At 36.9% G+C, this 11,742-nt stretch overlaps 1 protein-coding gene across 10 annotated transcripts in view; it reads left to right on the top strand.

Annotated features, from left to right (window-relative positions):
- Positions 1-5,504: 5,504 nt before the first annotated feature.
- Positions 5,505-11,742, top strand: part of FAM208B (family with sequence similarity 208 member B) — a 66,708-nt gene continuing 60,470 nt past the window's right edge. For 6 of the 10 annotated variants that reach the window (XM_023524972.1, XM_023524967.1, XM_023524968.1 and 3 more), the window contains exon 1: positions 5,505-5,953. Coding sequence is in view for 5 of the 10 variants with exons in the window: in XM_023524967.1 (XP_023380735.1) it covers positions 5,893-5,953 (61 nt within the window). In the remaining 5 variants the exon portion in view is untranslated. The remainder of the gene's footprint in view (positions 5,954-11,742) is intronic. The other 4 variants (XM_011383335.2, XM_011383337.2, XM_023524970.1 and 1 more) reach the window with 3 other exon arrangements.

Below are 11,742 nucleotides of genomic sequence, written 5' to 3'. Positions count from 1 at the left end.
TTTTTAAAGTTTTTATATATTCAGAAATATATACTGAGAGTATTTTCTTTCTTCAATATTCATAATGTATTTTCTCATCAAGATTCAGAATATGTGTATTATTCTGTTTTCTTGTTATTAAGTCTTTAATCCATCTGTAATTTGTTGCAATATATAGGATTTAAGTTAATTTTTTTATCAAGATATAATTGACCTATAACATTCATTTCAGATATACAACATGATTCGATATTTGTGTATATCGTGAAATGATCACCACTGTTAGTCTAGTTAATATCTATCACATGGCTACAATTTTTTTCTTATAACTTTCCTTATGAACTTTTAAGATTGACTTTCAAATATTCATTACCATATTTTTAACTATACTCACCATGCTTTACATTACAGCCCCATGACTTATTTGTATAATAACTAGACGTTTGTACCTTTTGACTATCTTCATCTACTTCTCCCACCCATCCACCCCCACCTCTGGTTATTGTCAATTGGTTCTGTGTATCTATAGCTTTGTCTTTCTCACTGTTGTTTTGCTTTGTTTTGTTTTTTGGCTTTTTATTTAGAGTCCACCTATAAGCGAGATCATACAGTATTTGTCTTTCTGTCTTATTTCACTTAGTATAACGTCCATGTTTTCACAAAAATGGCAAGATTTCCTTTCTATGTCTGAGTAGTATTCCTCTGTATGTGTGTAACGCACTTCGCTTATCCATTCATCCATCGATGGGCACTTAGGTTGCTTCCATGTATTGACTATTGTAAATAATGTAAATAATGCTGCAATGAACATGGAGTGCATATAACTTACCAAGTTTAAGTGTTTTCATTTCCTTCAGATAAATACCCTTACGTGGAATTCCTGAATCATATGGTAGTTCTATTTTTGATTTTTTTGAGGAAGCTCCATACTGTCTTCCATAATGGCTGCACCAGTTTACATTCCCTCCAACAGTACACCAGAGTTCATTTTTCTCCAGTTTCTTTATTAACACTGCTTTTCGGTAAGGCTTTAAATCAAGAAGTATGAGTCCCTCTGCTTTGTTCATTTTCAGGATTGTTTACTGGCTATTCTGGAATTTTAGAATCAGTTTGTCAATTTCTACAAGTCATCTGGGAATATGATAGAGACTGTATGTAGATCAATTTGGGGAGTATTGCCATTTTAACAATACCAAGTCTTCTGATCTGTGAAGATAGGATGCTTTCCCATTTATCTAGATTTCAACAATGCTTTGTAGTTTTCAGAGTATAAATTTTGCAGTTGTTACATCACTCCTAAATATTCTGTTCTTTTGGATGCTATCACAAGCGGAATTGTTTTCTTGGTTTTATTTCCAAATCGTTCATGCTAATGTATACAAATACAATTGACTTTTACATTTCTATCTTATACCTGCAACCTTGTTGAACTCATTTATTACATCTAATAGTTTTTTACTGGATTCTTTAGGGTTTTCTATAGATAAGATTATGTCATCTGAAAATAGAGATAGTATTCTTCCTTTCTAATCTAGATGTCTTTTATTACTTTTTCTTTCTTAACTGCCTTGGCTAGAACTCCCAGTAACTTATTAAATAGAAATAATGAGACTAGACACCTTGTCCTGTTCCCCATCTCAGAGCGGGGTGGAGGGGAACCATCCAGTAACCTTCAGTAATCTTAGTTATCTTTTTTTTTTTTTTAGGAAAAAAAACCCGCAGTATTAAGGTCTCTACACTTGAAATGCGAGAACTTTCAAAACTAAACACACCACTTTTAGATTAGTTTTTTAACCTTCTTTTTGTTCTTTACAATGTCTAATGTGGCTAAGTTGCACAAATGATTAATTAGGCTGCACTGATGAAAGTTTTCACTTTGTCCTTGGTATATTTTACATTGAAATACTTTATGAAATAAAAAGATTCTACTAGAACCAATTTTAGCGCACTCCACTGAGCAGAGCTATTAAACTGACAGTTCTTAAATTGCTTATTAGATTGAATAAACTCTGTTCTGTCTAGTCGTTTTTTAAGTCTTTCACCTTAAATATGATCTTAGAATGGGTTTTTCATAGATGCCTTTATCAAGTTGAAGAAGATCCCTTTTATTCCTAGTTTGCTGAGTGTGTGTGTGTGTGTGTGTGTGTGTGTGTGTGTGTGTGTTAATCGGGACAGGGTATTGAATTTTGTCAAGTGCTTTTGCTGTGTTTATTGCGAGAACCACGTGACTTCTGTTTTTTGTTCTATTGATATGATTTATTACATTACTTGATTTTTTTGATACTATATCAACCTTGTATTTCTGGGATAATTTCTACTGTTCATGGTGTGTAATTCTTTTTATATGTTGCTGGATTCAGTTTGCTAGTATTTTATTGAGAACTTTTGCATTTATAGTCATAAGAGATACAGTTCTGTAGTTTTCCTTTGTTGTGATATTTCTGTCTTTTTTATTTTTTTGATCAGGATAATACTAGCCTTATAAAATAAATTGGGAAATGTTTGCCCCTCTTATTTTTTGAAGAAGTTTGTGAATAATTTATAATAATTCTTTAAATGTTTGGTAGAATTCAATGGTGAAGACTTTGGGCTTTTCTTTGTGTGTATTTTTTTTAATTACTAATTCAATCTCTTCACTTGTTCCATTCAGGTTGTTATTCAGGTTGTTATTTCTTCTAAAGTCAGTTTTCAGTAGCTTTTTAGTACTTCTAGATATTCATCTATCTCATCCAATTTATCTAACTTGTTGGTATATAGTTGTATATACTACTCCCTTATAACCCTTTTTCATTTCTGTAAGGTTCATACTAATGTTCCCTTTCACATCTGATTCTAGTTATTTGAGTCTTCTCTTTTTTTCTTTCTTAGTCAATCTCACTAAAGGTTTGTCAATTTTGTCAATATTTTCAAAGAACCAAATTCGACTTTATTGATTTTTCTCTATTGTTATCCTATTCTCCATTTCCTTAATTTCTGTGCTAATGTTTATTATGTCTATCTTACTGCTTGTTTTAGGTTTAGTTCGCTCTTCTTTTATCAGTTTCTTAAGGTGCAGGTTAAATTATTGATTTGATTCTTTTTTAATTTCTTGATATAGACTTTTACAGGTATAAATTTCCTCTAAGCATTTCTTTAGCTATATTCCATAGGTTTCGGTATTTGGTGTCTTAATTTTCACTCAACACAAAGTATGTTTTTTAACCCCCTTATGATTTATTCTTGGACCCATTGGCTACTTAGGATGTGTTAATTTACACACATGTGCAAGTTTCCTAACTTTTTTCTGCCTATCGATTGCTAACTTCATTCCCTTGTGCTCAAAGAAACACATTAAATCTATTGAGGTTTGTTTTATGTCCTAGTATATAGTCTGTAGAATGTTTTATGTGCACTTGAGAACATACATTCTATTGTAGGGTAGAGTGTTCTGTAGAGCTCTGCTACGTCTGTTATAGTGTTGCTCAAGACTTCTATTTACTTGTGATCTCCTATTTAGTTTTTACACTCATTATTGAAAGTGGATTGGTAAAGTCTCCAACTATTATTGTTTATCTATTTCTCCATTTCTGCAGTTTTTTCTTCAGTGTTTTCGAGTTGTTATTTCTATTAATAATTGTTATATCTTCCTTATGAATTGATCCTTTTATCATTATAAAATTTCTCTTTAGCTCTAGTAACGTTTTTGTTTTAAAGTTGATTTTGTCTTACATTAGTATAGCTATTTCAACATTATGGATCATTTGTATTATATATCTTTTTTCAACCATTTACTTTCAATATATTTTTATCTTTGAATCTAAAGTGTGTCTCCTGCAGACAGCTTATGGTTGGATTATGTTTTAAATTCATTCTGCTAATCTTATGGGATTCTCTTGTAAGTGATGTCATTTTTCTGTTGCTACTCCTGGTCTTTGACTTTCAGCATTTTACTGTGATGCGTCTGTTTGTGAATCTCTTTGAATTTATCCCACTTGGAGTTTATTGAGCTCCCTGGATGTTTATATCATTGTTTTACAATAAGTTTGGGGTGTTTTCAGCCATTATTTCTTTGAATATTTTTTCTTCTTTCTCGCCTCTCCTGGTACTTTCATTACACAGGTTGGTGTACCATGCTGTCTCACATTTATATAAGGCTCTGATCATTTCTTTTTTTCATTCTTTTCCCCCTCTCTGTTCTTCATTTTACATAATCTCTATTAACTTACTTTCAAGTTTAATTCTCCCTCCTTCAAGTTTAGGGATGTATGTTTAGGCAGCAAACCTATTAAGAAAGGTAAGGAAGAGATTACCATGGAAGTTAGATTATTGCTGAGGTTTAAGGATAGAGAAAGGGGGTGGGCATTGGTTGGGAGGGGGCACAGGAGGGAGTTTCTGGGGTTTTGGCAATGCTCTACTTCTTGGCTAGGGTGGTCGTTTCATAAATACTTTCTTTGTGCTAAATCAGAGAATTGCATGTTCTGGTTTTATACTTCCAAGATATGTTCTATTTTGTTCTCTGCTTCTACAGTCAACCTTCATGAGTTCTTGGACACTTAATCTCACTTCTAGTGCCTTTGCACTGCTGTCATTTGCTTGAAAAACTCTTCCTCCACATCTTCCAAGGACTGGTTTAGTCCGTTTTTATCATTGAGGTTTGACTGGAAATGTCCTTTTTTTTCAGTGAGAATTGTAGCTCTGCCTGTTCTTCCTCTGGCCTCCAGCCTCCAACTCCATCTTCCAGCATTTCCAGCTTGTTTTCATAGCATTTCATGAAATTCTATTTTTTGTTGTGTTGGTGACGACTTTCTTGTAACTGCTTGTCATCCACCTTATCTAGCTTGATCACGGCTGTAATCCTAGTGCCTAACTCAGCATCTGGCCACAGTAAAAGGTGATATTGAATGAACATAAATCTTCCTATTCCCATCATGTGGCACAGTAGCTGGCTCATTTTACTTGACATTTCTCATTGGTAGAATTAATACTATCGTGGTCCCTGTTTGTTTCTGCATAGATTATAAACTTCAAGCGGTGTTTTTTTTTTCCTAAGGAACTAGCACGTAAACAAATGTTACACGGATTTGACTTTTAATAAAATACAACGAGGACGAGATTTCGTAAATGTCCCTTTTGGGCAAAGCAAAACAAGCGTCATCGCGGCAGCTTGGGCGGGAGACGCAAAGACTGTCGGTCGTAGAGCAAGGGAGCCCCCAAAGCACGCGCGGGCCCGTCTCCGTGGCGTGTCCGTGGCGCCTCCGCGCCTTTCCGCGCGCGTCTTCGAACTCCGACAAGGCGCGGGCCGCGCGACAGGCCCGGCTCCGCCCCGCCGGGACGCTGCGCGCGCCAGACCCCGTCGTCCAATCCCGGGGCGCGCTGCGGCCTCGCGCCTGCGCAGAGGGGAGACGCGAGCGCCGCGTGGACGCCGGCCGCGGCTCGCGCCTGCGTGTCGGCTTCGCCTCAGTGATTGGCTTCTGCCCGGGGGGCGGGCGGGGGGAACGCCACGGTTCCGTTTTCACTTTCTCTTCGCCCCCCCTTCCTGAGGCCGTGGGGTTTTACTTCCGGTTGCTCGCGCCGTCGCTGGGAAAGTCGACATGTTCCCTCAGGCCGCTGGGCGTCTCGGGGTGGGTTCCCTTCCATGATTCCCTGGGGGAGGGACGACGCTGGGCTGACGAGCGCCGCGGGGCCTGCGGGCTCCGGGCCTGAACGCCGGGCTCGCGTCCCTCCCGCCTGCGCCTCCGGGCCGCCCCGCCAGGCCCGAGCCGCGCTCCTCACGCTCCCGGCACAAGGGCGGGGAGGAAGGACGGGCCGCGACGTGGAGGGTCCTGCGCGCCGCTGACGAGCCCGTGCGAGCCGGCGGCCGAGCGCGCCCGTCGGAAATTCGGGTTTCTGGCCGCCGGGGACCGGCCGAGGCGGAGCGGACAGCGCGTGGAGAGCATGGGGAGGACCTCGGAGCGTAACCCCAGACTCCCGGGGGCGGCGGCCGCACGAAGGACAGGTAAAGCCTGGTCGGCGTGGGCGCCTCGCCCTGCGGACCCCAGCAAGGGAGGCGGACACCCAGTTAGAGCTCCAGGGCCAAGTGCATGGCGTCCGTGGTCGCTTCGCTGTTGTGATTTAACTTTGTTTTCTCTCAAATGAGAATGGGCTTTGCAGGCTGTTGTAGCCCGCGAATGACTAACGTGTTCTTCCCTGTTTGCCCCGCTCTGGGGTGGTTTCCAGAATCGTTTTTGGCTCTGCTGATTTTTAATCACTCCGCCGTCACCACCTGTGGCCATTCTCACTGGCGCTCTTAAATCCGTTTCTAGAAACCCGGCGTTTTGCAAGTTGGCGTAGGGCTTCGCAAACTCCCTCCTTCCCCGTTTTGAGGCGGAAAGCCTAGAGCGCGTCACGCATTTCCTTGGAGTTGCTTGTCAGAGGGCAGCTTCGTCCTTTCGGACGTTATGATAAAGACTCGGGTGAAGCTTTGTCCCTTTGGAGTGGACCGGCCGTTAAATGATGTTCTCGGTGGTTCTTCGTGAACCCCGCACCTCCGGGCTGTTTTCCGTAGACTTCATGGCAGTGCGCGCCGCGCCCCTTTTTAAAAGTGGGTGTAAAAGGAAGCGGGGCGTCCACAGTAAGGGTTATGCAGAGAAAACACTGAAGTGACACATAAGGAATGTCGTAAAAGGTTGGTCCACGGCAACCTAGTAGTTTGCCTGAGGGTGGCACCAAGCCTCATTTCGTGAGGGAACGTGGCAGGTTAACCTCAAAATTTGAGGAAGATACTTGGAAAATTCTCGAGATTCATCTACTCACCATTTGTCTATGTGAAATCCCCAAATTTAACCTTTATTCTTCCTGTCAGGTAAGATTAGAATAATAAGGCTTATGATAATACGTTCTAACTTAAGTGGGGTACAAGTGATCTGAGGGTCCACAGTGTTCCCCTGAAAAACATTAGAAGGGAAAGGAATGTGTGTATGATATTTGATATTATAGGACTTAAGATTGGTAGTAAACCGACTCGAGAAGTCTATAACAAAACATGTTCCTTAATAGTGTAAGAGTGCTCTTCTGTTGAAAAACTGCCTTCCAGAACCAAACAGCATTATCCAGTGTGTTCAGTACATCAGTAAATAACTAACTCAGACTAGGGAAAAATAAAGAGTGACAAAGTGTTTGTACACAATTATTTTAAGGAAGACAGTGTTTGAAATTTTGAGTTCTCCGGACATTTGCCCCAATGTTACCAGTTTGCTTTAAAAGCTGTATCGTCATATTCTCCTGTAATCCAAACATAGTTTGCGTAAATGAATTAAAATCCGCAGTGCCTAAAAACTTGCCTCAGACGTAGTCGTTTTATTAAATAAATGCAGAATGGTATCTATTGAGTGTAATTAAATAGAGATATGGCATCTGTTTATCAAATGAATCTTTTATCTCTCCATCAATGGATGTTTAAGATATTTTTAAGTTTCCCCTATAACTAAGGATGCTACATCGCTTCTCACCTTTTGGCTAAGATCAAGTGTAGTAACTAAGGATGCTACATCGCTTCTCGCCTTTTGGCTAAGATCCAGTGGTTATCATTTTCACTGTTAAAAGCAATGCTTTTATGCGCTCATGATAGTGTTTCTGTAGAATTGATTCCCTATGAGAATGCTGGATATAAAAAGGCTGTTAAATTGCTCTGGAGTGATTGTACCCTTTTATAGTCACTCTTTCAAAAGGTGTGTTTTTGTCTCCTTCCTAGCCAGCACTGGATGGTAATATTTCTTTTAGTATCTTACTAATTTTCTAATAATTGAAAATAGCATTTTAATTTTTATCTTCCATGGGTAATAAGAAAGTTAAACATTTTTGGCCAGGTCATATACTTTGCTCGTTTATTTTTGGGGTTTCTGAACTCTTCTTTGACCACACTGTTTTAATAGTTGTGGGTGTGTAATATATTTTGGTACTTTCTTTTGAAAAAAGCGTTGGGCTCTTTTTTTTTTTTTTTTTTTTTTGCATTTTTCTTTCAGATGAAATTTAGAACCACCTTTTCAAGTTCCATAGAAAATCTCGTTGGGATATTGTTTGTGATTGCATTGAATTTCTAGATTAATTTGAGAAGAGACATTCTTTTGAGTTTTTCCTTCTAGGAGAATAGGTATGTCTCCTGTTCTTTTAAAACTTTTGTTGTGAAATATATCATTTATATGTACTGTAAAAAAAAGTACACACACACACACACACACAATCTGTGTACCAAGCTTAATAGAAAGAACATCACAAGTACCTTAGATGCCTTCGTTGAGTGCCTCTCCCTCCCCCATTACCATGGTCATCCTGAATTTTGTGTTAATGATTCCCTTGCCGTTCTTTACAGTTTTATCACCTATGTATCTATCCTTAACCAACATTTGTTTACTTTGATCTGTTTTTGAACTTCATTTAAATATAATCATACCGTATATCCTGTGAATTGCTTTTGTTAAACATTATGTTCCTGAGATTTATCTGTGTTGAAGCATGTACTTTCCTGTAGTTCAGCAGTTCAGAAACTTTTTGGTGTCAGGACTCCTTTGCTTTTTATTGAAGACCCCAAAGATCTTTTGTTTATATGGATTATTATATCATATTAGATATTAAAACTGGCCAATTTTAATATAATAGATATAACATCTATTGGTATATTTTAGTGGGTGCCTGTAGTAGTAGTAGTAACAATAATAAACCTATATTACACTTTAACATAAATAACATTTTTAATGAAAAATATTTTCCAGATCAGAAAAAACTAGTGACAAGAGTGGCTTTGTTTTACAGATTTCTGCAAATATCTTTAATGACTAGAGTCTCATGTCTGCTTCTGCATTCAGTCTGTTGCAGTATATTGTTTTGGTTAAAGTATCAAAGGAAAATCTGGCCTCACTCAGCTGTTTATTTAGAAATGGGTTGCAAATATCTTTTCTCTCTGTAGTGTTTTTTGTTTGTTTTTGATGAGCAGTAGTTCTTAATTTTAAAGATTTTCATTTCGTGTCTGTATACTTGGAATTGTTATTTGTGTGTAGTTTGAGTGTAGATATTATTTAACTTTATTCTCACGTGGATAACCAGTTGTGGTAGAATTTACTATTGAATCCACTTAGATCTGAAGTTTTGCTAGTGGCAGATTTTTCACTAGTGACATTTCTTAGTGGTAACAGGATTACGCAGGTATTTTTAAAATTTTTGTCAGTTGTGATATGTTAGATTTTTTTAGGACTCTGTCCATTTTGCCTAAATTTTTAATATTTATTGGCACAGTTTAAAAATGCCCTCTTACTATCATTAATGTCCAAAGCATGTGTAATTATGTCTCCTTTTATTTCTGATATTGACTATTTCTGTTCCCAACCACTTTTCTGTTAATTCATCTTGCCTGTAGTTTATCAGTTAGACTTGTCTTTTCAGTGAATTTTTTGTTGTTGGCTTTGTGGTTATCCCTATCATATATTTCTTTTTGTGTTAATTTAATAAATTAAAAAATATTTGGAGATAGCTATAGATTCATATGCATGTATATGTTTTAGATGTGTCTCTTAAAGTGCACTTGTTGAAATTTTTTAATGCAACTTGAGAACATTTTTAGCTGGGACACATAACCTATTTACATTTTTTCTTTTTATGTTTTTCTATTTACAATTGCTCTTATTTTGTGCTGTTTGTCCTGGCTGTCCTATATTTCTTTTCTGTCCCTTTTTGTTATTTTTAAAATAATTGACTTAATATATTATTCTATTTCCCTCCACATACTAGTTTGGAAATTCCATACTGTGTTTTCTTTTTATAATTATCCTAGAAATATCATGCATCCTTGAGTTTTCAAAATCTAAAAATAACTAGTATTTTAACCTTCCTGTTAGGCAATACAGGACCTTAGAAGTTTAACTTCATTCAACTCCTTCATAACTTTTATGTTACTATCATATGTTTAAATTTTTAAAAATATTATCAGACAGAAAGGACACCTGCTTAGAATTATTGTTATGTTTGACAGTCAGTGCTTATGTACATTTTCCACATTTTTACTGCTTTCTCTGTTATTCATTACTTCTTTTATCTTTTATACCATCCATCTGGGGCCATTTCCTTCTACTTAAAGTATATCCTTTGGAATGGCTTTTATTGAAGGTCTTTTGATGATGAACTCTCTCAATTTTTGTTTACCTGAAAATGTTTTTGTTTCACTCAATTATGAAAGATATTTTTGCAGACTATAGCAGTTTAGTTTGGCAGTTGTTTATTTTTAGTACATTGAAGATCGCATTCCTCTGTCTTTTGGTTTCCATTATTGCTATTGAGAAGTTAGCTGTCAGTCTCTCAATACTTTCTTGTCTGGGGGCTTTATATTTTTCTCTTTTACTTCCTGCTCTTTCATTGTAATGTATCTTTATCTTGCTTGGGATTATTTAGTTTCTTAAATCTGTGATTGGAGGTGTTTTGAAATGTGTTTATTGACTAGTCATAATTTCCAAACCGAATTTCCATTTTTATGTTCGGCTGATCTATCTTAACATAAGTAAATCTTAGATAAACTACATATATATTTTCTCTTGGTCTTTTGCTTTTCTTTTTATTTCCCACAGCTTCCCCAACAGAATACATTGCCAAACTTGTGGATTTTTTATAATCTGTTAAATGAAAAGTGAAACTTGCTAATAAAACTCTGGGGCTTGCCTTTGAGGGAAGGGGTAGGACTCTGACTGCTCTTTCACTTTTTTTCACCACAATTGGTTTATTCAGATGTTTCTTCCATTTAGACCACTGTTGATAAATTATATTCTTACAGTTTTCAAGTTTATTGGTATAAATCGTGTATGGTAATTTATAATTTGTAGAAATCTTTTCCGTATATTTGTAGTCATATCTTTTATATTCTTGATATTTAATTTCTTCTTTTTATATTGATTATATTTGCTAAAAGAGATCTATTTTATTTATTCCCAAAGAACCATCTTTTGCTTTTATTGATTAACTCCTTTGGCCTTTGGGTTTTTTTAAATTTGGCTTCTCTTTTTAAAATTACTATTTTTATTGTAAGAAATGTGTCTGGGGCATAATTTATTTTTTCTCTTAATAATATTTTAATAACACTTAATTGGAGAACTAAATCCCTTGCTAATATTCTGTGTAAAGACTCACTACCCTTCTTGGCATGTTGAAATAGACCCTGTTTAGGACCTTTGGGTACACCTGCTCCCCTATTAGGAGAAAGAATATTCAAGAGCTTGGCTTGACCAGTTCAAGCACCTGCTTCACCCCGTGGTTATCCCCTATTTCTCTGTGAGCCACCTTAAGCGATCAGGCCTGTTTTTTGCCCATGGCACATTTGTGTGATAGGTTATATCTGGGAGTGGTCGTAAACCTTTGTCATGGCATGGATTTGGTGTCACTTTCTCTTTTGTCACATGTAATAATCAAAAAAAATCCAAACCAGATTGTCAAATGTAATTGTCCTTGAGAAAATTTTATTTTTAAGATTTTCTTATGAGACAGAACTACTTAACAATATTTTTGTACTAAATGCAGTAATGAGTTTAATGCAGCCATTTCCTTGCAGACTGGTAGTTTAATGCTAAAGCACAAATTAGTGAACTGAGGAACCAGAACAAAGGCCGGTTACTTTATAAAGGTGTCTAAAAATGTCACCATAACAACTTTGAAATGATTCTAATAAAAGGTGTGTGATTTTGAATATGGAAAGCATGTATGATCTCCAAAGAATATGTTGACTTTTTTTTATACAGCATAGCAAGAAGGAAACAAAACTTGACAGATACA

The sequence above is a fragment of the Pteropus vampyrus genome, unplaced genomic scaffold (assembly GCF_000151845.1).
Source record: "Pteropus vampyrus isolate Shadow unplaced genomic scaffold, Pvam_2.0 Scaffold513, whole genome shotgun sequence".
Classification (NCBI taxonomy): Eukaryota; Metazoa; Chordata; class Mammalia; order Chiroptera; family Pteropodidae; genus Pteropus; species Pteropus vampyrus.
Note: the sequence above shows the minus strand (reverse complement) of the source record. Positions and strands in the feature narration are given on the sequence as shown.